Raw genomic sequence first — 24,618 nt, forward strand, 5'->3', positions numbered from 1 at the left:
ACAACTCTATTCTCACGCTGCCCTTCCCTCCTCTCTTGCCTTCTCCTTAGACAATCCTTGTCCAAAGATGCAGAGGATTTTTTTGACAGTGACACAGGAGTCCTGGAGGTTCCAATGACAGTTCAAGTAGCAGGGCAGGTTTGTACCGGATTGCACAAGTCACATTCATTTCACAGGAAGCCTCTGTGATCCTGAGGAGAGTGTGCTTCCCGTGCAAAAGCGAGCTGCTTGAGTCCTACTTTGTGACAAACAGAAGCAGCACCACTGAAGGTTGTAACCTATTTTGCTGGTAACAAGCTAAAATTATCTCCGCCCTCAAGGCCCAGTTGCTCCACAGGCGCTAATAAGCCAAGCATAAAGGTTATCCAACATTGTTTCGCTGAAAATGCCTTCGCTTGCTTCCAATGGGCATGCAGAACCTGAATACATGTAGTTCCCTTCCTTATAAAGAGGGTAACACTACAAGGAGGTCATAATCTTTCTTTATTCTAGAAATATCCAGTTAGTTTGGAGCGACACTCAGCTTTAAATATTTTGATGTTGATGAGCCACATACATCGTGGCCATAATAGGAGCCCAGTGAAAGAAAAAAGTCTGATTTATATGATCATATAAATACAGAATGTCTTTTTGTTTTCTTCAAAATAACTTTAAAACATAATTTCTGTGACTTCTTCTGCAGAATAAACGACATGAATAATTTAAAAGAAATCATCGTGTGAATCTTATGTATCTACCCTTTTCAAAAACAACGTCAAACAAGAGAACTAACCTCTGTCAAGGCCTGAACATTTGGAAAGCTTCTTTTCCGTTATGCTCTTTTACACACTTTCATTAAACAGAGCAATCCCTGCTTAATGAGGCCATCACCTTCTTGTTGCCAGGGGTGAGCTGCTTCCTCTAATGACTGCAGCTTCTCGTTCCTATTTTCTCCATCTGCAGTCTTAGCTAAATGTCACACAGATCCCTCAACTAAATTTGATTTTTAAAATTATTCTGCACCTTGATCTTTAAGCATCCTCATTGTTTTTGGTGCATACTGTTTTTTGTTGTAAAATTTTGCTTTTACATTTTTTTTATATTCAGTGTAAACATTCATGTATAATGACGATAGTAGTTTATTATGTTGAGTTTGTTTGTATATTTACATCCTAGTTAAAGTGAATTTGTATAAAGGACTGCTGGGCTCTGATTTTTTTTAAGAGGATAGGTTAAGGGACTCTGTCTACCAGTTATGCTGCACATTTGGCCTTGATGCCCACTCTGAGTTTATCTTATAGTGACTCAACCTGGAGCTAACAGATAGTTGCACTTGCATGTTTCCTGATTTCACGCAGCCCTGCACAAAATCTCCAATTCATTTGTTTTAGACTTCTTTAATCATGCTCCCATTTTATAGGGAGGTTTCGTTTCTTTGATTCTTCTGTACCGCTATTTATGCTAGGTTCGAATAGAAAAGAAGGAAAGTCTACTTCCTGTTGCTGATTTATTAGCGGGTTTAAGAGATCATCCAGGATTTATTTTTTACAAACACGTATGGACTAACTACAGACACAGTCACATCATGATGTCTGAATTTCCAGAACAACTTTTGAGAACTAAGAGAGAAAAGAGACGGCCTAAAGCTGCGTAATTGGGATGATAACTGATCGGCTGCTATTGATGGATATTATGGCGGAGGAGCGACTTGACTGATTCAGTTCTAGATCATTCGATTGCATTTGAGACATTACATTATTACATCCCTCTGGTGTCGATGGGAATGATGGCGGTGCTGTCACGAGGCTCGCTTGATTCATGATGAGGCTTATTTGGTAGAGTTTGGCTGTGAGTGCCTGCTTGCTGACCATTTTTCAGGAGTAGTAGATAAAATATTACTTCTGCATTAAACATCAAATCTAAATCACATTAAAGGAACAAACAAAGCAGGCACAAGACAACTTCAAATTTGTTTAATTGTTGGAAATTTTTACTGATATCTGTGAAGTGTGATGGCTGAGATTAAATTGGAAAGCATGTAATCTAATTTTATTCTGCCTATCTGACTGTTTTAATCATACATTCTGGATTTTTTTTTTTAAACTGGAACATTTTTACTTGTAAAGTGCTTTGTGTTGATATTTGGTTGAAGAGTAGCCTTAAAAAACTGAACTGAAATAAATCTCTTATATTTCTAAAACCTTTGGCTGCAGCCATGCAGTATACAGGTCATCACACCTGAGAACGTGTAAATATAGAGGCGGAAAGGCTTCAATCAATCGTCTTGTTGAAACAAGAAAACAATTTATGAACACATAAAAGAAAAAGACACTAACTGTCCATGTAGATTTGGATTATTTGTTTCTAAATTCTGATTATAGGTTTAAAGCTATAATCGACGCAGGATCTTTTAGAGCTTTGGACATAAATTCAAAATGATTTGAATTCCTGAATAATGGAAGCCATTGTTTTACGATTAACTTTTAAATCACACAATAATATTCTGGTTTATTGCTGCTATTTCTTTGGCATGTTTGGTCTTCCATTTTTCTGATACCAGAGTCTTAGGTGCAAAAAATTAGAAATGTAAGGAACCTAGAAACGAGATCCTTGATTTGGAATTACATTTTAGATGTGATCCTTTCAGTCATTTCTGATCTGTATTTTATGTGGATAGAAATGACCTCTCTGTTTATATTTGAAGGGACTTTCTCCTCTGGTCAGAGGGCATATAGACATAAATCATACCTGCGAAATACCCCTCAGTGCAAAGCTACTGGATCCCATCACTGTAGGGGTCAAGCTCTCATGTTTTTTCTTTTAATTAGCCTCCATCTGTTTTTTGACTTCAGTGCACAAACATTTACAAAGTTGCAATTTGCAATTCAGCCTTCATTTAAAGCTCAAATATAAATGTTATTTTCTTAAGTTTTATCTAGTATGTTTAAATTATGTAAACTGTATTTTTTATTTAAAAAAAGGAGCCCAAAACAGCCGTTGCAACATTTGGGCTGTGCGTCTGCCAGCTTTTTTTTTTTTTTTCTTTTGGTTTGTTTTCAGCAAATCTAAATCTGGTTACACTTCTTGCCAAACCGTCACCTTCCTCTCATTTGCCAGCCAACCAATGGTCCACTCCTCTACAAGGGCAGAAAGAGGAGAGGACCGCTGTGTCTGAGCCAAATAAACCCAGCCAGGATGTTCCTGTGAAGCATCAAAGCTGTTGCCCCCAGCCTTGGGCCCTGGGCTCCTGGCATTTAACCATCAGAAACAGTCGCACACATTCATACACTCACCGTTTGGTCAGCAGACAACACAGCAGCTGGGAGAGAAATGCTGCAGCAGCAATGTCCACCAATGAGTACTGACATGACTCAAGAGGATGCCAGCTTGAGTCAAACAAGAAGAGGGGGAGAAAAATGTCTCAAACAAGTTTTCTTCGTTTTCTTTTGTTTAATGATTCTAATTAAATACAAACACGACCACAGTTCAGTAGTTTTATCAGACAATGAAACAAATTATCCATTTTGGGCCAAAGTATTGCACCTGGTGATAAAATGACTCATTAATGCCAGCATGCTAGAGTTTATTTTTGGATGATGCTGCTTTATCTGTTAACAGGGATAAAATCTGCATTAATCCTCCTCTTAAAATAGTCCTACAGCATATGTTTGATTTTTCTGGCTTTTTTGAGAAGCAAACACATTTCAGGATGTGACTGGGGTTCTTACTATAAGCTTCTTGGTACAGTCATCCCATCCAGTGGATCAAAAGCTGAACCAAAAATTTATCAATGACATTATCTTGAAAATAACATCATTTTCCAAAACACACCAGTTTGGCTAAAAGAAAGCTGGTCTTCAAAGAAACATGGACCAGAATTCCTTCACTTGTTAAAGAATCACATTCCCCACCAAGGGTGGCACGATCAGTTTAAAGGTTCACAGAGTAAGCACTCTTTAACAGGGGGTTAGGTAAGTCTGTACATCTTTTTTCCCTACATTATAATAATAACATTTAGACTGACTTTTGTTTCAACAGTTAATCCTTCTCTGAAATATTAAAATTTCTGTGACAGTCTAAAACATATAAAAGGGTTTCCGCTGGTCATTAAAAATTGTTAAAAAGTCTTAAAATTATGATTCTTGTAAATTAAGGCCTTAGTTGTTTGCGTGGAACTGCTTCCAGTTGATGGTAAAGTTCTATGTTCAGAAAAGAAGCTCAAGGCAGAGATAAAGGTAGAGAATGGGAAAATGCATAAATGGCTGGAAAACGAGGAGTTCGGGACATGGCTGCAGCCTGTCAACGGTACAGATGACTAAGGATTTTGCTGTATTTTTATATAAATAAAGCTAGCTCCTTTATATAGATATATATATATATATATATATATATATATATATATATATATATATATATATATATATATATATATATATATATATATATATAAATAGATATTCATGGGTACCTATTGATGGCATTAAAATTGTTTCTAAGACCATTAAAAGAACATTAAAAAGGATTAAATTAGAGTTACTCATTCTTGTATAAACCCTGTATAAGTTTGACAAATAAAGTCAAAAGAAATTTGTAAGGGAGTAGATACTTTTTGCTGCACCAACAATGTACTTAAAATGAATGTAGGTATTGATAGATCCAACTTTATGTGACCGAATGAAATGTGAGTAAAGTTTCACAGGAGGAGTATAAGGAAATGTTACATCCTGTACTTTCGTTTGATGTGAACACATAGGACGACACCAAAAAAAGGAGAAAGTTTGATGTCCTTTTCATCTGTTGTCTATTTCAACTTCCACTGCACACTTCAGGCCAGAACTGTGTCTGATACACTCACAGAAACACACATTTAACGGCTGCCGAGTGATGAAATACAACCATATGCTTAAAAACATACTTTGTCTTTTGTGTTAAGATTAAGGTTAAACAAGTCGATACTGTTCTATTTATTTATATCTCCAAACAAGAATGACTTCTGTTTTCAATGAATGCTGGGTCTCTGTGTTTCGTTAATGTCATACTATAAAAGAAATGAAAAAACAAAACTTGAAATGAAATAAAAGTTCAAGGAAGGGTAAAAAATGTATCCCTTATCCACTGTATGCATTATATATCTCTCTAGGTGCAGCCTGCCCATTTTACAGTACAGGCAATTGTCACATCTACAGACCTGCAGTTTGACCCAACAGAGGTGGACTTTGGTTACTGTTCAATCTACAGTTTGGTTAAAAGCAGAGTCCGCCTGACCAACATGTCCTTCCTCCCTCAAGACTTTGGCTTTGTGGCCGTTCCTGAGGTATGCTTGTTCCAATACTGTTGAGCTCATAGTTAACTTTTACTGGTTTACTGACGAAATCTTGATATTGACTATTTTTAATTAAATACGAGCATAATAAATATGATGCATTTAGTTAGTAACACTGTAATTTAGGAAAGGTTTCAAACTTTAATAGTGTTTTAAAATTGAGATCTACAAAGATTGGCTAATTAGTATTTTCAGAGATCTTTTTCATTTTTGTCAACATAACATGCTTAAACTTGTGTTTCTCTGCACATTCAAATTTTTTATTTTGTGCAAACATATTGAATTAAGGAGATTTACGTGGTGCGTCTGTGAACGATTTAAGGAAGGAAAATTTATCTGTGGGAAAATACACTGCTGCTATCACACATGCAAGTCGGCCATCTTGGATCGTGAAACTCTGGTGTAATCACTCTGAACCCCAACTTCTGGGGATCTTTATGATATTTTTCTCATTTAAACGGTAGAAATATCAACTTTTTATAAAAATTAAACACATAGTTAACTATCACCTGCCACAAAATCTTGCAGTACCAACGAAGGAAAACATTATTATTGTCCTTTTATTGATAACCACCACTTCTGGGTGTGCTACTATTCTTAGAATCTGTATAGATGAGGTTCAAGGATGTATATCGGATGGGATTCAAAGCTATTCTATAGCAAATTCATGAAAAACGTGGATTAAGCCAAATTAAGGAGATATTTTAATCCCTTGTTTCAGCCTCATGCTTATGTAAAAACCTGTCATCAATAAATACCCAGCTGCTCATTGTAGATTAATGCTATTATTTTGATTAATGACATGTAGAAAGTTTCATCTGTCAGTTTGAGTTCTTGTCATAATTTTTAGCTTCTGATCCTACAGTTTATTGAGGTCCAGCCTAACGATGGCTTTGGGACTCTGCTTCCTCAAGAAATTCTGGAGGTTGATCTTATTTTCAGCCCTGAAAAAGCAAAAGAATATAACTTCCAACTTATCTGCAAATCTGGAATCAACAGGTTAATTTTCAACCCTTTTGTTTTTGAGTAAATGTTGCATATGTAAGTTTATAGAACATTGAAAATCTTTCTCTGTTTCACCAGAGACTTTCTGCTGTCTTGTCGAGGTGTGGGTGTCCGTCCTCCGCTACAGCTGTCCCACTCTCTGGTTCAGTTCAGACCTACTGCACTAGGCAATGAGTCCACTGCCTTACTGTACCTGACTAACCAGCCGACTGACGGTGACCAGTGCAAAGAACCAACAACTCAACCTGATGGCCCCAGGTTGTTCACCTTCAGTGTGCCAGAGGATTCAGACATCAGCATTATTCCTTCAGCAGGACGCCTTTTACCCAGAGAGGTTAATAACAATGTCTCCTATGTTAATGTTTTAATTTAAAACGTAGAGGAGCTTTTCTGATGCAATGATTTTTAGTGCATCTTGAATCTCCATCATTTTAGGGCTTCTACACAGAATTAAATCAGATCTATTTCATGATGATTTTTATTTTATGGTAAATAATACTAGAGGATCATAAAGAGAAAGCTCTCCATGTCACAATTACAGACAGTTTTGCACCAGGAGACAGTCGTCACTTATGGTCTGCTGATGCACTCTACTGGAGGCTTGATAAAAGTGAAGGACTAATATTTTCTTTGCTCTATTTTCATGAATGCTTCAAAAAAGTGAAGAAATTCTTTTTTATAGTAGAGATTATTTCCCAATTAGTTTTTCTTAACCTTTCAAAAAGGAGCATTCCCTTTAAATTTATGCTAACTTTGTCACGTTATAAACAGAATTCAGTGGAACCAAATATATTTTAAAATCACCTGATTAGAATTAAATTCCAGAGTAAATCAAGCTGCTTTTGCATCATAAAGCCAAGGAACACAGCAGAAAGGTAAAAGTGAAAGTTGTAAAAGAATATCTTAATCTTTTAGAAAATATATTGAAAAACTGGTGGGTCTACAAAGACTTGACCAACCTCTGTGCCAAAATCTGAGGGGATGCAACAACAGGTGGAAGACTCGTCTCTGCTCAGATTAAACAAAAAAAACGCACATTATCTAAACACACCATCCCTTTAATGACACATAGCAGTGTTTCTTAAAAGGGATCAAAAACTCCCATGTAAACACTGTGGACTTCCAAGAACAGTAAAGTTGGTCAGAGTTGATGACGAAATGGGGGGAGCTAAACACCAAAGCTGTAACAACATGCTTAAAATAATCAGTTATATCGCACGAGTTGTCTGGTTTTAGTTTGTTTCATTTTTTTTTTAAATAGCTTTATTTTCCTTTAGGTTTCTTATCAGTTTTGTGCTTCTGAATAAACACAGATTGGCATAAACACAGCAGTAATTATCCTCTGTGGTCCATTTAATGTTTTTCACCTCGGGAAAAACCCATGAAGACCATAATTCTCTGAATCTCTCTAAAATATAACCACACTTCCCTCTCCAGAAATGTCTGGTTCGGGTGATATTCAGACCTCGACTTTCAGAGGAGGAGATTAAAGAAGAGGCCCTACGTCAGCTGCACTGCGATATGTTGAGCAGAGAGAATGAGGAGACAAAAAATAGACCGATTGAACAGGAGGTACGAAAGCACACCCACCAACCCGCTTCACTGACCTGCTACTATGACAAACATTAAACAGGAACCCTTCTCACGCTGCTGTTGTTAAACTTATACATTATAGCTTCTAAAATCCTTCTCTTCTCATTCAAAGCAACATAGATTTTTTTTTGGTAATACAAGGGGTGCGGTTACGATAAACAAGCAAGGTATGATGGTATATAATGATCATGTTGTCTGTAGAGATCAAAGCAGGATGACAGAAAAGCATGAAGCAAACAGCCTCTCTGGGCGTGTTATAAAGTATTGTAAAGTCACGAGTGTGGTATGAAGTATTGTAAAGTCACGAGTTTGGTATGAAGTATTGTATAGTCACGAGTGTGGTATGAAGTATTGTATAGTCACGAGTGTGGTATGAAGCATTGTAAAGTCACGAGTGTGGTATGAAGTATTGTATAGTCACGAGTGTGGTATGAAGTATTGTAAGGTCATGAGTGTGGTATGAAGTATTGTAAAGTTACGAGTTTGGTATTAAGTATTGTATAGTCACAAGTGTGGTATGAAGTATTGTAAAGTCACGAGTTTGGTATGAAGTATTGTATAGTCACGAGTGTGGTATGAAGTATTGTAAAGTCACGACTTTGGTATGAAGTATTGTATAGTCACGAGTGTGGTATGAAGTATTGTAAAGTCACGAGTTTGGTATGAAGAATGGTAAAGTCACGAGTGTGGTATGAAGTATTGTAAACTAAGGAGTGTGGTATGAGGTAATATAAAGTCACGAGTGTGGTACGAGGTAATGTAAAGTCACGAGTGTGGTATGAGGTAATGTAAAGTCACGAGTGTGGTATGAAGTATTGTAAAGTCACGAGTGTGGTACGAGGTAATGTAAAGTCACGAGTGTGGTATGAGGTAATGTAAAGTCACGAGTGTGGTATGAAGTATTGTAAAGTCACGAGTGTGGTAGGAGGTAATGTAAAGTCACAAGTGTGGCATGAAATATTGTAAAGTCACAAGTGTGGTATGAAGTATTGTAAAGTCACGAGTGTGATATGAGGTATTGTAAAGTCACAAGTGTGGTATGAGGTATTGTAAAGTCACGAGTGTGGTATGAGGTATTGTAAAGTCACGAGTGTGGTATGAGGTATTGTAAAGTCATGAGTGTGGTATGAAGTATTGTAAAGTCACGAGTGTGGTATGAAGTATTGTAAAGTCACGACTTTGGTATGAAGTATTGTATAGTCACGAGTGTGGTATGAAGTATTGTAAAGTCACGAGTTTGGTATGAAGTATTGTAAACTAAGGAGTGTGGTATGAGGTAATATAAAGTCACGAGTGTGGTACGAGGTAATGTAAAGTCTCGAGTGTGGTATGAGGTAATGTAAAGTCACGAGTGTGGTATGAAGTATTGTAAAGTCACGAGTGTGGTACGAGGTAATGTAAAGTCACGAGTGTGGTATGAGGTAATGTAAAGTCACGAGTGTGGTATGAAGTATTGTAAAGTCACGAGTGTGGTACGAGGTAATGTAAAGTCACAAGTGTGGCATGAAATATTGTAAAGTCACAAGTGTGGTATGAAGTATTGTAAAGTCACGAGTGTGATATGAGGTATTGTAAAGTCACAAGTGTGGTATGAGGTATTGTAAAGTCACGAGTGTGGTATGAGGTATTGTAAAGTCACGAGTGTGGTATGAGGTATTGTAAAGTCATGAGTGTGGTATGAAGTATTGTAAAGTCACGAGTGTGGTATGATGTATTGTAAAGTCACGAGTGTGGTATGAGGTATTGTAAATTCATGAGTGTGGAATGAAGTATTGTGAAGTCACAAGTGTGGTATGAGGTAATGTAAAGTCACGAGTGTGGTATGAAGTATTGTAAAGTCATAAATAGTGATCTGTTTGCCTTAGGATTCAAGCAATGGCTTACAGTAGCTTGGAGGTGGCATTACTTAGAGGTGGTGAAATGTGTTGTTCTAGTTTGTTTCAGAGAGACAAAGGGCATCATTCATTGATCATTATGCTTTTTAATAAGCAGGAGTGGTCAGAAAGAAAAACTCTCCTCAGCCCTCTTTTCACTCGCTGTCATTCCGAGCTTGACTACTGCTATCCTCACCATGTTTTGTAAAGTTCAACAGAGGGATTGTTTTTAATTGGGCCTCAGTTCTATGTGTTTACTCTCATTCCCACTGCTCCTTTGCTCTTGTTCTCCTTCATCATCTCTCCATTCAGGGAGCTCTCATTCATTATGAGTTGATCTCTGGCTGTGGTTGTAAGCAATGCATGCAGATCAATGGGGTTATGTGAACTATAAGAACTGTCTACTGTTTGTGGAGGGTTTTGTTGAGTGGTGGTGACCTCCACCTCCTCTGGATCACGTCAGTGGCGCCTTTCTGTTTACTGTACATCTTTGTTGTGTGATCCAAGATGAAAAAGGACATCTGTGCTGAGGCCAACAAAGGGAAGAGGCCATCTGGGGATACAGAAAGCAGCAAGATGACCGAATCATCTGATCCAGTCAACTTAAAGCCAGGGTGAGTGAGATCCCCCAAAGCCTTTTTTTATTTTCTTTATGTATTTAAACGATATTAAATAAATATTCAATGACTACCTATTGATGAGTACTTCAATAAACGACAATGTGTTTACATTGGAAAGTCATTTACCTTTTAAGAACAAGTATCTAGCCCAACCTGAGAAATAGTTTCCTTTTAAAGGTCTGTGCTGTACGGGAAGGCCAGGGCCTCTTTGCTGAACTCCTTTGTGCGGCGCTACAGAGAGTACACCGTTCCCTGCTTTGTTTCAGATGGAGACCCAACGAAATCAGAACCACAAATCCAACCAGCATGGAGGTAATACGAGTCTAAAACTTCATATATCCAACACTAAACCAGTCGGTAAAGAAGTGCTTAGAAAAAGAAGAACTTCAGTTTCTGCAGATTAACTGTTGTTTTTAGAGAAAGAAGAAAAGAAATGCAAAGAAATTGCAAGCCTTAGTTACATCCTCTAATAAACCTTAAAGGGATATTGTGTTAGAATTACCATCACCTAGCGGTAAAATGGGGCTATTTCACTCCAACGAACACTAAACGCCAGCGCGACAATGCCTAAAACACACATTATGGCAATGATAGCCGCTTAGTGTCAAAAAAACATTGACAGCGCAGACGAAGTGAAGTCTCTACAAGCTGGAAATTACTGTGACAAAAAGCCAGCTTTCACCGCGGCTTTGAAAGCTGCTAAATCCTCATAAACCTACAATTCTGTACCAACAAGGTTTGTTAATGTTTACAGGATTACTGGTATTGTTTCTGTGGTAACAAGCAACAGTGTCTAATCAAACCAAATGGAAAAGTTAGCTTTACACTAATTTAGGCAGAATATTTACTTTACTCTTTAAGGACAAACATGTTAACTTTGGCGTCACTTTTAAAATCTTTCTCCTTCATTATCTCCTTCCACCCTGAAAAAGACTTACCTGATGTTTATTTTTGTTTTTTGATGTCTGCAGTTTTGTTCTGTTAGAATTCTCTTTTTTGCTTTCTTGGGGACGGTGAAACCGTGTTTCGTGCTGTTACTGCATATGCATGGTCCTGCATTCTACTGCATTGGTGCAGACTTTCAGTTGTTGGGTTAGTGTATCCAAATAATCTACACCGTCGTCGCCTCTCAAGCCCCTGTCACACCTTAACGATTTAGACCGACGCATGCCTGACGTACGAGAAATCTGGTAAAAACGCTGGAATACATTGGATAAGTTATGGGTACTTTTTGTTTAAGTTATGAGAACGCTGAAGCACGCTGGCACACGTCGACATACAGCGAGTACGTATGCCAGCATATGCCATACGTGAGGCCTAAGTTACGGGTAAGTTATCTGATTGTTGACATAAGTTAAGTGTAAGTTACTCATAAGTCATGGCGTCTAGCTTATCCTAAACCTATGAGCAACTTGTGCATAACTTATGCGTAACTTATCAAGAACTTATCTCTAACGTACATTAACGTATTTGACGTGTTCCAGTCGCTCGCTGAACGTGTTTCTAACTTACAGCTACTGTATAACAGTGTAATGGGAGAGTTTTGGTATAAAAGGTGTTTCACAGGAGGAAACAGTCATCTTTCCTCCAGACTTCATCCTCCTCATAGTGTGAGCGAGAAGGTGCGTTTGAATGATCCACCCCGCCTTCACTCCGACGTCCAACAATCTTCCTAGCAAACATGATGTTGAATCTGCTGCGACTGCAAACCTTCTTTCTTTTTCTCGTTTTTTTATTTATTTATTCTTTTTTTTTTTTTGGTGGGTGTTAAACAGCAGCTTGGTTAATACCACAATCAAAGACATTTTTTTATGCACATACGCCGAAACTTTAAAAAATACATAGAAAGTTCAGCGTATGCCAGCGTTTTAGGAGATTTTGGGACGTCAGGCATACGCTGTATGAATCAGCAAGGTGTGACAGGACCCTCAATCACACTGAACTTCCAGCCAGGAGAAATGCTTTATTATTCTTTGCATTGGTACTATTTTATCTCTCACTGGCAGACGTCATGGAGCGTCTCAAATGGGTGACCAACCCTATGTATAAACTCATATAACCCTATGTATAAACTCATATAACCCTATGTATAAACTCATACTCTTGGGAAAATGTATCTGATTATTAGTGGAGGTAATAATGCACCAATATTTAGACAAATGTAAATAGAGTCATGGAGTTAAGGCAATAAAAAAAGAGTAATTGTTGCACAATGCCCCTTAAATGTTTTGCTTCCTTTTTTTTTTCTCCCAAAAAGTCAGTTTAATATATTACTAAGAACTTGTATGATTTATCCAATAATTATATATATAAAAAACATGTTTTAAATAACTCTTTTCATTGTTTTCCACATACTTTATCTTTTTAGTCCCATAAATAAGCTCTACCTGAAGCTGGAGTGTCCTGCTGTACGGCCCCCTCTGCTGGTGATATCCAATAATGGCAGTAACGTCTTAGACTTCAACCAGGTTTTTGTGGGTGAGAAATAGATGTTTTGTAAATATATAAGATATGCCTGGATGGATGGATGGATGGATGGATGGATGGATGGATGGATGGATGGATGGATGGATGGATGGATGGATGGATGGATGGATGGATGGTGTACTTTGTACTCATTTGTGTTTAAGTGTTTCATTTGTTTTCTTTTTGTGCTTCCTTTGCAGGAAACAAAGAGCTGAAACAGTTAACACTTCAGAACATTTCAAACGAGCCTTTGGATGTATCTTTTCTCCGGGCAACTTTAAATGTACCTTTAAAGTCAGATTTTTATTTATATATATATATATATATATATATATATATATATATATATATATATATATATATATATATATATATATATATATATATATATATATATATATATATATATATATATATATATATATATATATATATATATATATATATATATATATATATATATAGCTGACTACTAGTAAAATGCATACGCTTTAAATAAAAATAAATATCCCACATAGTATCTTAGTATGCACTCTGCATCCAGCCCCCTGACATTTAGCCTCTTGACAACTTTTTTTCTTTATGCTCTTTAAAGTTACTCTTAAGAAAACTGCTAGAGCCTTCTTACAAGTTCAGTTTTATCTTTGAACGTGCTAACTTTTCAAAGCTGAAGCAGGCTAAATGAATTTTCATCAGACCAGGAGGAGAAATGGCTGGTCTGTATGTCCATATATAAAACATCATGGTCTGTTTCATCTGTCTGTTACCCCATAGATCTTTGCTATTTACTACTACTAACCGAATGAATCTCCAACAGTTAACGACATCATGGTAAAAAAGTGATGAAAAGTGGCAGATCAATTGGCCATACATGCATGATACACGATGCAGCCTGAGACCAAAGCCAACCTAAAGGGGCCTGCAGAAATGAGTGGAGTTACTTAGAAATATTTATGTAGAATGGAAGGAGTTTATTGGGCTCTAAAACTACCCACACGTGTATTGATATGATCAAGCAGCATCTCTGTTGACTTAATCCAATCCACACAGGAATCTACAGAGCCCAGAGGACACTAAGAGATGCTCTTAAAGTTAATTATAATGTTATGCCCAATCTATATATGTCAGATACTGCAGAAACATCAAAGGAGTTTAAACCTTCAAATAAAATCTAGATGGATGGAAGAACTGCAAACACACAAATCTACACAAGATGCTCTAATGCCCAAAGTAATATCAAATGATGTCCTTGGATTTCTATTATTGTTATGAATAATAAAATTTTTCTTTAACTCTTTGCAAGCTGAGGTCGTCACTGTTGGATCTGAATAGTCCCTTTTCTCTGCTTAGCGCTATGAGAGGCGTTAGTCCTGGAGAACAACTTACTTTGGTTTTAGCTTTCAGTCCGACGCTGGAGAAGAAGGTGAGTTTACAGCAGTGGCAGAGCTGGGCTTTTTTTCTTAGTGGGTCAGAGGGAGGCAAGGAGACACTCCACAGATTCCAGAATGATGTTTTCTCTCAATCACTTTTAACTGGAATTTCTCAACTTTACATATATTTGAGTGCATGTTAAGAGATAATATTTGTGTGTAATTTCCATTTATAAACAAGAAAAATGTTTGTGTTAATGTATTTTGAATGAGTGATTGAATATCTTGAAAACAAAAGTTAAAATAAAATGTTATAAAAGTACAGCCATTTTACCATTTAACTATTGTTGGTCCAAAGTAACTCATTATTTTTCAAGATTCTAATTTCTTATCTTATTTATTGCAGCTGTTGATTATTGATTGACGGTTTAAAGCCAACATCCCATTTTCCTCTATGAGGGACTTTTATTCAGGGAACATTATGCTTTAGAAACTTAACATTTATTGGAGTAAGATTGTATCTTACATGTAATCTAAGCATGGCTGCTCAGTGGGTAGCACTGCTGCCTTGCAGCAAGAAGGTTCCGGATTTGGAACATGCATGGAGTTTGCATGTTCTCCCTGAGCATGCGTGGGTTCTCTCCGGGTACTCCGGCTTTCTCCCACAGTCCAAAAACATGACATAATTGGCTTCTCTAAATTCTCCTTAGGTGTGTGTGTGTGTGTGTGAATGGTTGTTTGTCCTGTTTGTCTCTGTGTTGCCCTGCGATGGTGTACCCCGCCTCTCGCCCGTAGACAGCTGGAAATAGATGATGGAGTGATGGAAAATAGATGGATGGATGTAATCTAAGCTATTTTACTTTTAGTTGAGTAATTTATTTTTTCAACTTTTGTACCTCTGTATAGCACCAATTACTCTGTAGGAGTGATCTGATGCTGTGAGATCAGATATGATCGGTCCTGCCACCGTTAACAATTCAAAAGGCTATTTACTTAGAAGTGTTGTTGTCTTTTTCATTCTCTAGTGTACATAGATTAAGGATTTCGATTAAGAAATCAGCTAATAGATCAAATAATAAACCAAGTCATCATTCTAAATGTGAAGTTATATGTTACCCAGCCTGCATTTTATTTTTCACAGCACTGTGAGATACTGAAGGTTCAAACCATGAATATAGCTTTGGAAATCACTCTTCGAGGGGAGGGTGTGCTTCCTGTTGTCACTTCATTTCCCACTGGAGATCTCCTCGACTTTGGCTTCATGTTGGAGAAGGAGCAAGCCTCTAAGCATGTGCAGGTGAGTTGGTCACCATGGTACAAGACAGAGTACACAATGCAACTCACAACTATATTTGAAAAGTTTGATTAACATGTTTAACTTTATTCAAATATAAATATCAAAGAAATATGCTGAAAATGTTTACTGCATGAATTATCAAGTCGTAGCAAAATCTCCCTGTGAAAAAGGCAGCCTTTATTTACAGTGCTTTCATTCAGAGAGGGAAGAATAATTCCACAACAATCAATAGATTTAAAGTCAGAGAGCAGACACAACAATTATTTTAAAATAAATGTAACTTTTTTTAAACTATATATTTGTGTTGGCAGCTGTTGAATATTGGAAAAACAAAGAAACATGCCCGGATTTGTTTGTGTCTGTTAAATAATCTGAGAGTCTTTAAAGGCTTTTTGAACACCTTTATCAGCTGTACTTTCAAAGGTTCAGGACATTATAATAGAAACAATTAAACTCTACTTTTTCTAAAACACACACACACACACACACAAACACACCACCCCCCAAAAAAACAAAAAAGCTGGATGTGACACTGTGATTTGTGAAAAAAAGATCTAACAGAGGCCTGATACATAATGGATGAGCACAATATCAAGAGAAAGGACAAGAGAAAAAAATAAGCATCTTTCATTAGTTCAGATGACCTTTAAGACCAAGAAACAAATAGCTTTGGTTCCTAAGCAGCAAGGGCGGAGCTAGATGCCAATGATTGGCTAATGGTGGCCATGGGTGGCCATGGCCACCATTAGCCAATCATTGGCCACCCCTACCATTTTTTCCCTCTAATACAGATGGTGGCAGCAGTAATAATCTCAAGTGGAATATTCATTTTAATTTTTTATATATTACTTACTATATTTTCATGTATTCATAATTCCTTGACAACAAAACCACTGTGGTTCAGTATACACATCGATATACTAACACATATATCTTTTCAGAACTAGATTTTCTGTTATATGGGCTAAAGAGAAAATGATGTGTCTCTGCAAGTCATCTAGGAGTCTTCAGGGAAATCATAGATAAATAACTATTTTAATAAAAACGTATTTAATAACCAATTTATGTAGATATTTGTACTTGTAAATAACAATTTTATGCAGAATGATTATCGATAAGTAGTGACAATGGAAAAGATGTTTGCCCCAGATCTTAAACCTGAAAGTATTTTATCCACTATACCTTTTATCTACCTAGCACGGATGTTTAAATATATGTGTCTGTTTGTTAGCAAAGGCTGCAGGAAAGTATAGTTATTCTCATCTTAGGCTTGACCCTGAGGTTCTGGCGCCTTTTCACTTTCGGCCACCTCTCAGTGTACATTGGTTATTGTCTGGCCACCTAGGAATATTACTAATTTACAGCGATGGGAAGTAACGAAGTACAAATAAATTGTTACTGTACTCAAGTAGATTTTTCTGATATTTTTACTTTACTTTACTACTTATTTTTATGGCGACTTTTTACTTCTACTCCTTACATTTTTACACAAACATCTGTACTTTCTACTCCTTACATTTTTAAAAATTGTCTCGTTACTTTAGTTTTGAATCATTTCAATGGAGTTACCGTTATTATTTTTCACGTCATCAATACCAAATTCAATCTAATTGGTTGGGAATCTACGTTGCATTTGACGCACCACTACAAGATGAATCGACAGATTCGGCGGTATTCATTGGCGGCAAATCATTGCAGCTTGCTGGCGGTGGCGTTAGCATAGTAGTATGGACGACGAGATGATTGAAAATGAACACAACGGAGATCTAGTCCTATTGGCAGACATCCATTTAAAATGTAGGCAACGGCATGAAAAAAGTGGTTTCTACTTTTACTTTTATACTTTAAGTAAATTTACAAGCCTGTACTTTGTTACTTGAACTTGAGTAAAGAAGTTTAATCAGTACTTCCACTTTTACTAGAGTATTTTTTAACACAAGTATCTATACTTTTACTCAAGTACGGAAAGTGAGTACTTTTGCCATCTCTGCTAATTTAATAACTTTAAGACATCCTAGTAAAAAATAAATAAAGAATATATATAAAACATTTTTTTTACAAATTTAATATATAAATGTTATAAAATCTTAATATAATAGATACGGTTTACATCTTTATAACCCTTTTCAGAAATAAGGACATCATTATGTTATTATATCATACCCCTTCACCTCCCTTCAGTCCCTAACAACACCAATATTCCTAGAGAGTGTTTCTCTCTGTTTTCCCCTTCAGTTACAGAACAGCTCCGTGTTGGCAGCACCTTTCAGAGTGCTGCTGGCCAGTCAGTCTCTTACCAGGTCTGAGAGTGATGCTGAAATCATGGCCTTGCTGCAGGATGGACACAGAAGCTCTAAGATCCGCCCAACTGTGGGTAAGATCTGAAGGCCTTTTGAGTTAATTATTTCTAACTTGTCTTTTGTATCTTTTTGGACATTGGTATCATTTTGGATGTGATATTCTGGTAGATTTAAGGAGGAGAAATGTTGTATAAACCTTACAGTGAGTTAAGTCTATTGGACTCTCTGACCACACAGTGACCCATATGGTGTTGATTTAGTGCTGATCTAAGTATGAATAAAAAGGGTGATACTTTATCCATCTTAAATCTAAAGGAGGTGCACGGATGCAGCTGTGTAGCAGGTATAGAAGTCAATGAAAACCCTCCGTCTCCTGCAGGAACCCAGAACTACAGTGGGTTAAGTGCTTTCAGCGTAACGCCAGTAGAGGGCACCATCGCTCCTGGACAGAAACAAAACATCACCATCACTTTTCAGCCCGACCATCCGTCTGTCTGCTACTCTGACAAACTCACCATAGAGCTCATAAATAAGGTCAGCACCACCACAAACACATTTGCTGTCACGCAAACACCAGTTTTCAGGTTATATCAGTTTTCTGCTGTCCTTTATACAAAGTTTCATGGGGACTTTCTACTCTTCTCATGATAAAAGTCATTATTTAATGGATTTTCTACACTTTGATCATCATGATGTTCTTACTTTGAACATGAGCTTGTTCTCTTCACAGAGAAAAGTCTGTGAGATGGATCTGAAAGGGGCAGCTTCTTCACATAACATGTATCTGTATGGAGGATGTCCTCTAACGTCCCCTCCTGAATCCCCCCTTCCTCCTCTCATCATCCCAGGTATCAAAACCTCACCTCCATCCCCTCCTGAGACTCTGATGAAAGTCACATTCTCTTAGGAATGAAAATCCTAATCAAATGTTTGAAATGTCATTAATAAATTGCTGACACATTTTATAATTGATCATAATCACAGGATCCTGAACTCATCAACCATGACATCTGATGCCATGCTTTTTGATGTTTTGTCTATTTTGGATTTTATGATGCGTTCATGAGTTTAAAAGAAAGTATGGCATAGCTGAGAAAGTAAAGGACAGAGACTATTTTACATTTCTTTTCAGACCCCATGCACTTGAATTTTAAAAGATGTGCTCTTGTGTGTGTAATTCAATCCCATTTTTTTCAATCCGTAATCCAAAAAAGAGAAGAACTGTGCCACAATTTTAAACCTACAAAGGTGTCAGTCCATCGAAATGGGAAAACCAGATAATAGAGAGATATGATAAGAGATGCAGCCAAGAAGGCCTCAGTGAAGACAACCACAGCTCAGGTGGGAAAACCTGTGGCAGGAGAAACGGTTTGTGGACGGCTTTGACTTTACAGTTGAAGAACGCCAGGTTGCACAAGCCAACTATGTAACAGGCTGGGCTTACGTGTGAAAGAACACCCTCTACTTAATTCAGACCAAATTTTACTTGTTAGCATGCAAAGAGTATATGCTTCTGATAATAATTTTTTTGTAGATCTTTAATTAGGCTGCTTTTTTACCGAAATACTTCTCTTTTCTTTTCAAAATTTTGATTTCTAACTCCTTACTGTATATTTTACAAGTTTTCGCCTGATGTATTCCTGTATGTCTTCATTAGATATTTACTTTGCCATTGAGGCGCCTGAATCTCCCCCTGTGGGATAATAAAGAGTATTTTTATTGAATTTTACCACTCTATCCTTCTATATCACATTTGTTAAAATTAGGAGTTGAATTTGGATAAAATGTGAAACGTTTCAACAGCTAAATACCTTCAAACCTTTCAAACTGTTCCCGGATATTCCAGATACCTGCTGTTTATTTGATGGTATTTTTAATAATTTAATGCCTTTTCCTCCTCCATTTACTTAAAAAAGTCCCAATTTTATCAAAAAATATATATTAAAAAATCAAAGAAAACATTGACAATGGATAGCAAATAGAGGGAGCTGCAATACATACGACTCACTGGATTTTAGCCCATGGCTGCTGAATCATATCTTTGTCATGAATGAAAAAGAATTCCAAAAGAAAATGCAAATATCGGCAAAAATAGGGATGGAATCAACTTGTATTCAAAGAGAGATAAAACAGGATATAATTTGTACCTAAAGCGCTAAACTGTAAAACTTTCTCCACAAACAGATCCAGAGGAGGAGTCAAGTTTCCATGTATTAGTCACCCTGAAGGCCCGGTGCAGTGGAGGTGTCATCAGACCTGCTGTCAGGGAACTGCAGGTGGGCTGCATCCGCTCCCGAAAAGCCACTAAGAAGGTACCTGGATCGTACTGGAGCTCTCCGGAGACAACCTAGTTATGTTTGATCAGCTGGAGGGGACAAAACATCCTTCAAACATGACACTGAGCTTCTTTACTGTATGATAATCAGTTATCAGTGACGTTTCTAACCTTTGCGTTTTACATGTTTCTCCAGAGTGGTAAGTTTTCTTGGGATGACGTAGCATCTCTGCATCAGCAGGGCTTTCAGGTGGAGCCTGTTAAAGGCAGCGTGAAGGCAGAAGACAGGTGCTGTGTCACCATAACATGGACGCCCCAAAGCGGATATAAGGTGAGCTACAGATACATTTATGCTCTGGTACCAATATCTTCTTCAACAATAATATTCACAAAATATATATATTAACCATCTATTTGGAGTAAATTATAATATTTAGTTTCATATATATTTACTTTAAACACTACAGAAAAACTTGATTATTTTTTTCACTTTTATTTCATCAGGGCCATTTAAAGACGAAAGACTACTAATCAGTGCCTGGTTGTGGTTCTTGGCTTAAAAACATAAAAAAAAATTAAAAATTGCACGTCCAAGTTAATTAAAAACAAGGAAAAACGTTCCTTAACAAATACTTAAGCTATTACCGTACTAGAATTCAGTGATAAAGCACCTTAGATTGATATGAATAAGCAGGTGAGATGATTTATTTTCAGGCCAGAATGAAATACTTCAATATTCCATAAGGCAAGATATTTCCAAACAACAGCAGTTTGGAAATATCTTACTAAAACATTAAGAAAATAAACATCTTCTGAGAATGTTCAGCTGACCAGGGACATTTCATTTTGCCGTTTTACCCTGTCATCATAAGTCCATGATTTTCAATGGTTTATGGAAAGGACAGCAGTGCTCACAGAGAAGTATCAAAGGGAAAAATTAAACTACAACCAGAACTTTGTGGCTATTAATGTGACTCATAACACTGCTCATTTGTGTAATGATATAATGAAAGTGACACCAGTGGTGTTAAAAGTACACACATTTGGTACTTAAGTAGAAGTATAGATACTGCAGTTTAAAAACACTCTGGTAAAAGTTGAAGTATCAACTTGATCTCTTTACTCAAGTAAAAGTGAAAAAGTATGTGCTCCAAAAACTACTTAAAGTATGAATGTATAAAGTAACCTTTAAAATAAACAGCCAGATGCCACTATATGAATTTTAAAGTCTTGTTGGTCTCCATCTCCCGATACGCTCTCGCCTGTGTCTGACCTTTCAGACATTTTAACATCTTTTTCTGAATCCAACATTGTAGCATGGCTTAGACAATTAACGTTTGCAGTTTGAAGAACACCTGCTTGCTTCTGATCATTTCCTATGAGTGTTTCCGTTATATGACCCATCCAATTACACTAGTTTTCACTAGATGTGGATGGAGCCAGTGATCTTTATAGATATTAAACCAGGGGTAACCAATTAAAAATCAGTGTGGTCCGAATAAAGCAAATCATCAACCAGTAAAGGTTCCATCCGGTTTATCCTATGTAGATTAGACTTACCTGGTTCAGTGGTTGGACAGAATAAAAACATGACATACAGATGACTTGTTGACTCCAGATCCTCCATCTCTGGGCTAAGCCCAAAGGAGGTATGCTAAGAGGATGGAGCAGCATACAGAGGTGGAGGCAACCTGATCTACAGATGCTTATTATTTTAGTAATGAGTGACTAATTTAATAACTTTAAGACATGCTAGTAAAAAAGAAATAAAAAATTATTTATAAAACTTTTTTTTTTTTTTACAAATTTAATATGTAAATGTTATAAAATGTTAATGTAACGTTTAACATCTTCATAACCCTTTTCAGAAATAAGGACATCATTATGTCATTATATCATACCCCTTCACCTCCCTTCAGTCCATAGCAACACCAATATCCCTGAATGCTGTTTAACTTACCGTACTAGTCCATACTGCTGTAATTCCATTCCAAAAAAGGAAACTTTTGTTTTAAATGCATTTATTGCACACTGACTCACACATCTCAAATATTTATTTCTTTTCATTTTGAAGTTTATATTGTATAACTTAAAAAGACAAATCAGCATCTCAAAATTTTTTTTTGAAACAGTATAAAAAAGGATTTCTACAAATGATGGCCAACTAAAAATGTTATATGGAGTTAAGGCCAGGTGAGTTTGCTAGCCAATAAAGAACAGGGATACCATGGTCCTTCAGCCAGGTACTGGTAGCTGTGGCACTGTGTGCAGGGCTGCATTAACCTTGGACCTCAGAAAACACAGCAGATGATATGGCACCTCAAACCATCTCCGATTGTGGAAACTTTAATCTGACCTCAAGCAGGCTGGATTCTGCGCCTCCGTTCTCCTCCTCCAGACTCTGAATCTTTGATTACCAAAGGAAACGCTAAATTTACTCTGATCAGAGAGCATCCCTTTGAACCATAAAGCAGCTGTCCAGTCCTTCAAGCATTGACTCCAGTTACCCACTCTTTGTGAGTCTACCCCACATTTTTAAATGGGTTTCATCATCCTTTCTAGTGTGCAGTTATCCCTTTTGCTTTTACACTTATTTCTACCACATATTTTCCTTCCCTTTGCCTCCTTATTGATTCCTGTGGACACAAAGCTCTTAACAGCCAGCCTCTTTAGCAATGAGCTTTTGTGTCTTACTGTCCCTGTCCATAGTGTCAGAGCTCATCTTTAGGACAATTTTCAAATAAGCAGTCTTCCTGTGTCCGCACATCCGCCCTAACCCCTATATATGGCACTACAGTAGTAGCCATTCAAAATTTCCCCAGTTTCCTTGACGGGCCCTTGGCTGGTCCCCTATAATTCCTTTTTAGACATCAATCTTTGTACTAAAATATTGTTTCTTTAATGACTTGTGGACAATAAGATCTAAAGAGAAGCGTCATCTCCTGGTCAGACCCTGTAATTTAGTGAACGGGTGGAGTCAGAGTAAAAAAATATGCACGCCCAGGAAAAGGAGGCTGGAAGTTGGAGGGGAATCTGCTGGGAGTTCCAGGGAATGGGCTGCCATTCGGCTGGCAATTGACTAGGAAGGTCCATTTTGAATGGCTGCTACTGTATATAGTATTTACACCATTTTAGATGAGTGTGCAAACATCTAGTGTTTAAAAACAGTAGTGGAATTGAAATTTCCCACAGTGCCCCTTGAAAATTTGTGATCATTGAAGGTCACTAGACGAACAGATATATCCCTGGATGCTTTGCAAGAGCTGTCCTCCCAAAGCTTTATAGGATTTGTTTTGGTGGCGACGAAAAGCAAAGATTGTGCATGCATCGTGCTGGAAGGTGAAGCTATAGCCAACGGGGACTGAAAAGGTAGTGATCATCTGTGCAAACAGTCTGTTAACTGTGTTCACTATAAAGTCCACTATATGTTCTCTGCTCTGTATAGGGCTGAGGGATTTAGGGCTTAAGTCGGATGTTCAGACACAGCCTGAGAAATCCTTTAAAGGCCTCGCAGGCAGCAGGTTTCTTCAATATTCAACCTTTTCACAATTTTGTTATTTTCTTAGAAAATTAATTCTGGGTTTTCATGAGTTGTTAGTTATAATTATTAAAATTAAAAGAGATAAACACTTTGACTATATCAGTCTGTTTCTAATGAATGAATATAATATACAAGTTTCCCTTTTTTTTAATGGACTAACAGTAAAAAAATCAACCTTTTCATGATATTCTAACTCCATGAACAGCACCTGTATTTTGTGTGTATTAGATTTTGCCTTCAAGTTGACGATTTAGAAAAAATCTGTTTTTGATCAAAACTTCTTGAAATGATTTATCATGCATCTGTTGTTTCAGCCCTCTGACATTGTCCAGGTGTGTGTCCCCCTGACTTTGAAGAGTGATAAGGTCATCGTTTACAGAGTGACCTTCATGGCGATGGTTTCTTCCACTGCTGACTGACAGATGCAGGACATGGATTAAATGAGAAGACAGGAATCTTTTCATTAACTCCACTTCTTTAACTGAAAATATTGTGAGAATGAAATTCATTGAAAGGTACTTAAACTTAGCGGTTACAGGTTGTTTTTGTTTTTTTTTCGAGGGGGCTTACTCTTTTTGTTTTATTTATGATGCAGAAACCTTTCACTCTTTGGGAGCATCAGCATTTTTTTTTATCTGTTTTTAAATACTTAGGATATACAAAAAAAGAACATCTTACCGTATTTTGCTACTTTAGTTTGAAAAAATTGCCAAACGAAAAACTTGGAAAGCATTTCTTTGAAACTGTGCCTCTCTCATAAAGTTTCATTTGTCTAGTTTAAAAAAAAATAAAAGAGGAAATATGTTTGAGTTATTTGTGGGGTTTTTTGTCGTTTTTTGTAGAATGTGTGAAAATACCCAGGGCGACATTAAAAACAGACAGCCAGAATCACCAAATATGAAATATCTAACTTTTCAAACACCTGACCCTGAATACACTGTAACGGTTTTATTCATGTGTAGTGTATGCAGAGGA

The 24,618-nt window shown here is 37.0% G+C and overlaps 1 protein-coding gene across 1 annotated transcript in view; it reads left to right on the forward strand.

The window, feature by feature from the left end:
- cfap74 (cilia and flagella associated protein 74) overlaps positions 1–24,456 on the forward strand; it is an 83,617-nt gene extending 59,161 nt beyond the window's left edge. Inside the window, exons 23-39 of the mRNA XM_038293107.1 lie at positions 51–138; positions 5,120–5,293; positions 6,168–6,301; positions 6,386–6,641; positions 7,745–7,879; positions 10,282–10,388; positions 10,572–10,706; positions 12,763–12,872; positions 13,061–13,116; positions 14,164–14,283; positions 15,372–15,527; positions 17,763–17,901; positions 18,207–18,361; positions 18,558–18,675; positions 20,012–20,139; positions 20,299–20,433; positions 23,958–24,456. Of these exons, the coding sequence (XP_038149035.1) occupies positions 51–138; positions 5,120–5,293; positions 6,168–6,301; positions 6,386–6,641; positions 7,745–7,879; positions 10,282–10,388; positions 10,572–10,706; positions 12,763–12,872; positions 13,061–13,116; positions 14,164–14,283; positions 15,372–15,527; positions 17,763–17,901; positions 18,207–18,361; positions 18,558–18,675; positions 20,012–20,139; positions 20,299–20,433; positions 23,958–24,062 (2,251 nt within the window). The 3' untranslated portion in view covers positions 24,063–24,456. The remainder of the gene's footprint in view (positions 1–50; positions 139–5,119; positions 5,294–6,167; positions 6,302–6,385; positions 6,642–7,744; positions 7,880–10,281; positions 10,389–10,571; positions 10,707–12,762; positions 12,873–13,060; positions 13,117–14,163; positions 14,284–15,371; positions 15,528–17,762; positions 17,902–18,206; positions 18,362–18,557; positions 18,676–20,011; positions 20,140–20,298; positions 20,434–23,957) is intronic.
- Positions 24,457–24,618: the final 162 nt, after the last annotated feature.

Source organism: Cyprinodon tularosa, unplaced genomic scaffold, assembly GCF_016077235.1.
Source record: "Cyprinodon tularosa strain WSP-4 unplaced genomic scaffold, ASM1607723v1 ctg320, whole genome shotgun sequence".
NCBI lineage: Eukaryota > Metazoa > Chordata > Actinopteri > Cyprinodontiformes > Cyprinodontidae > Cyprinodon > Cyprinodon tularosa.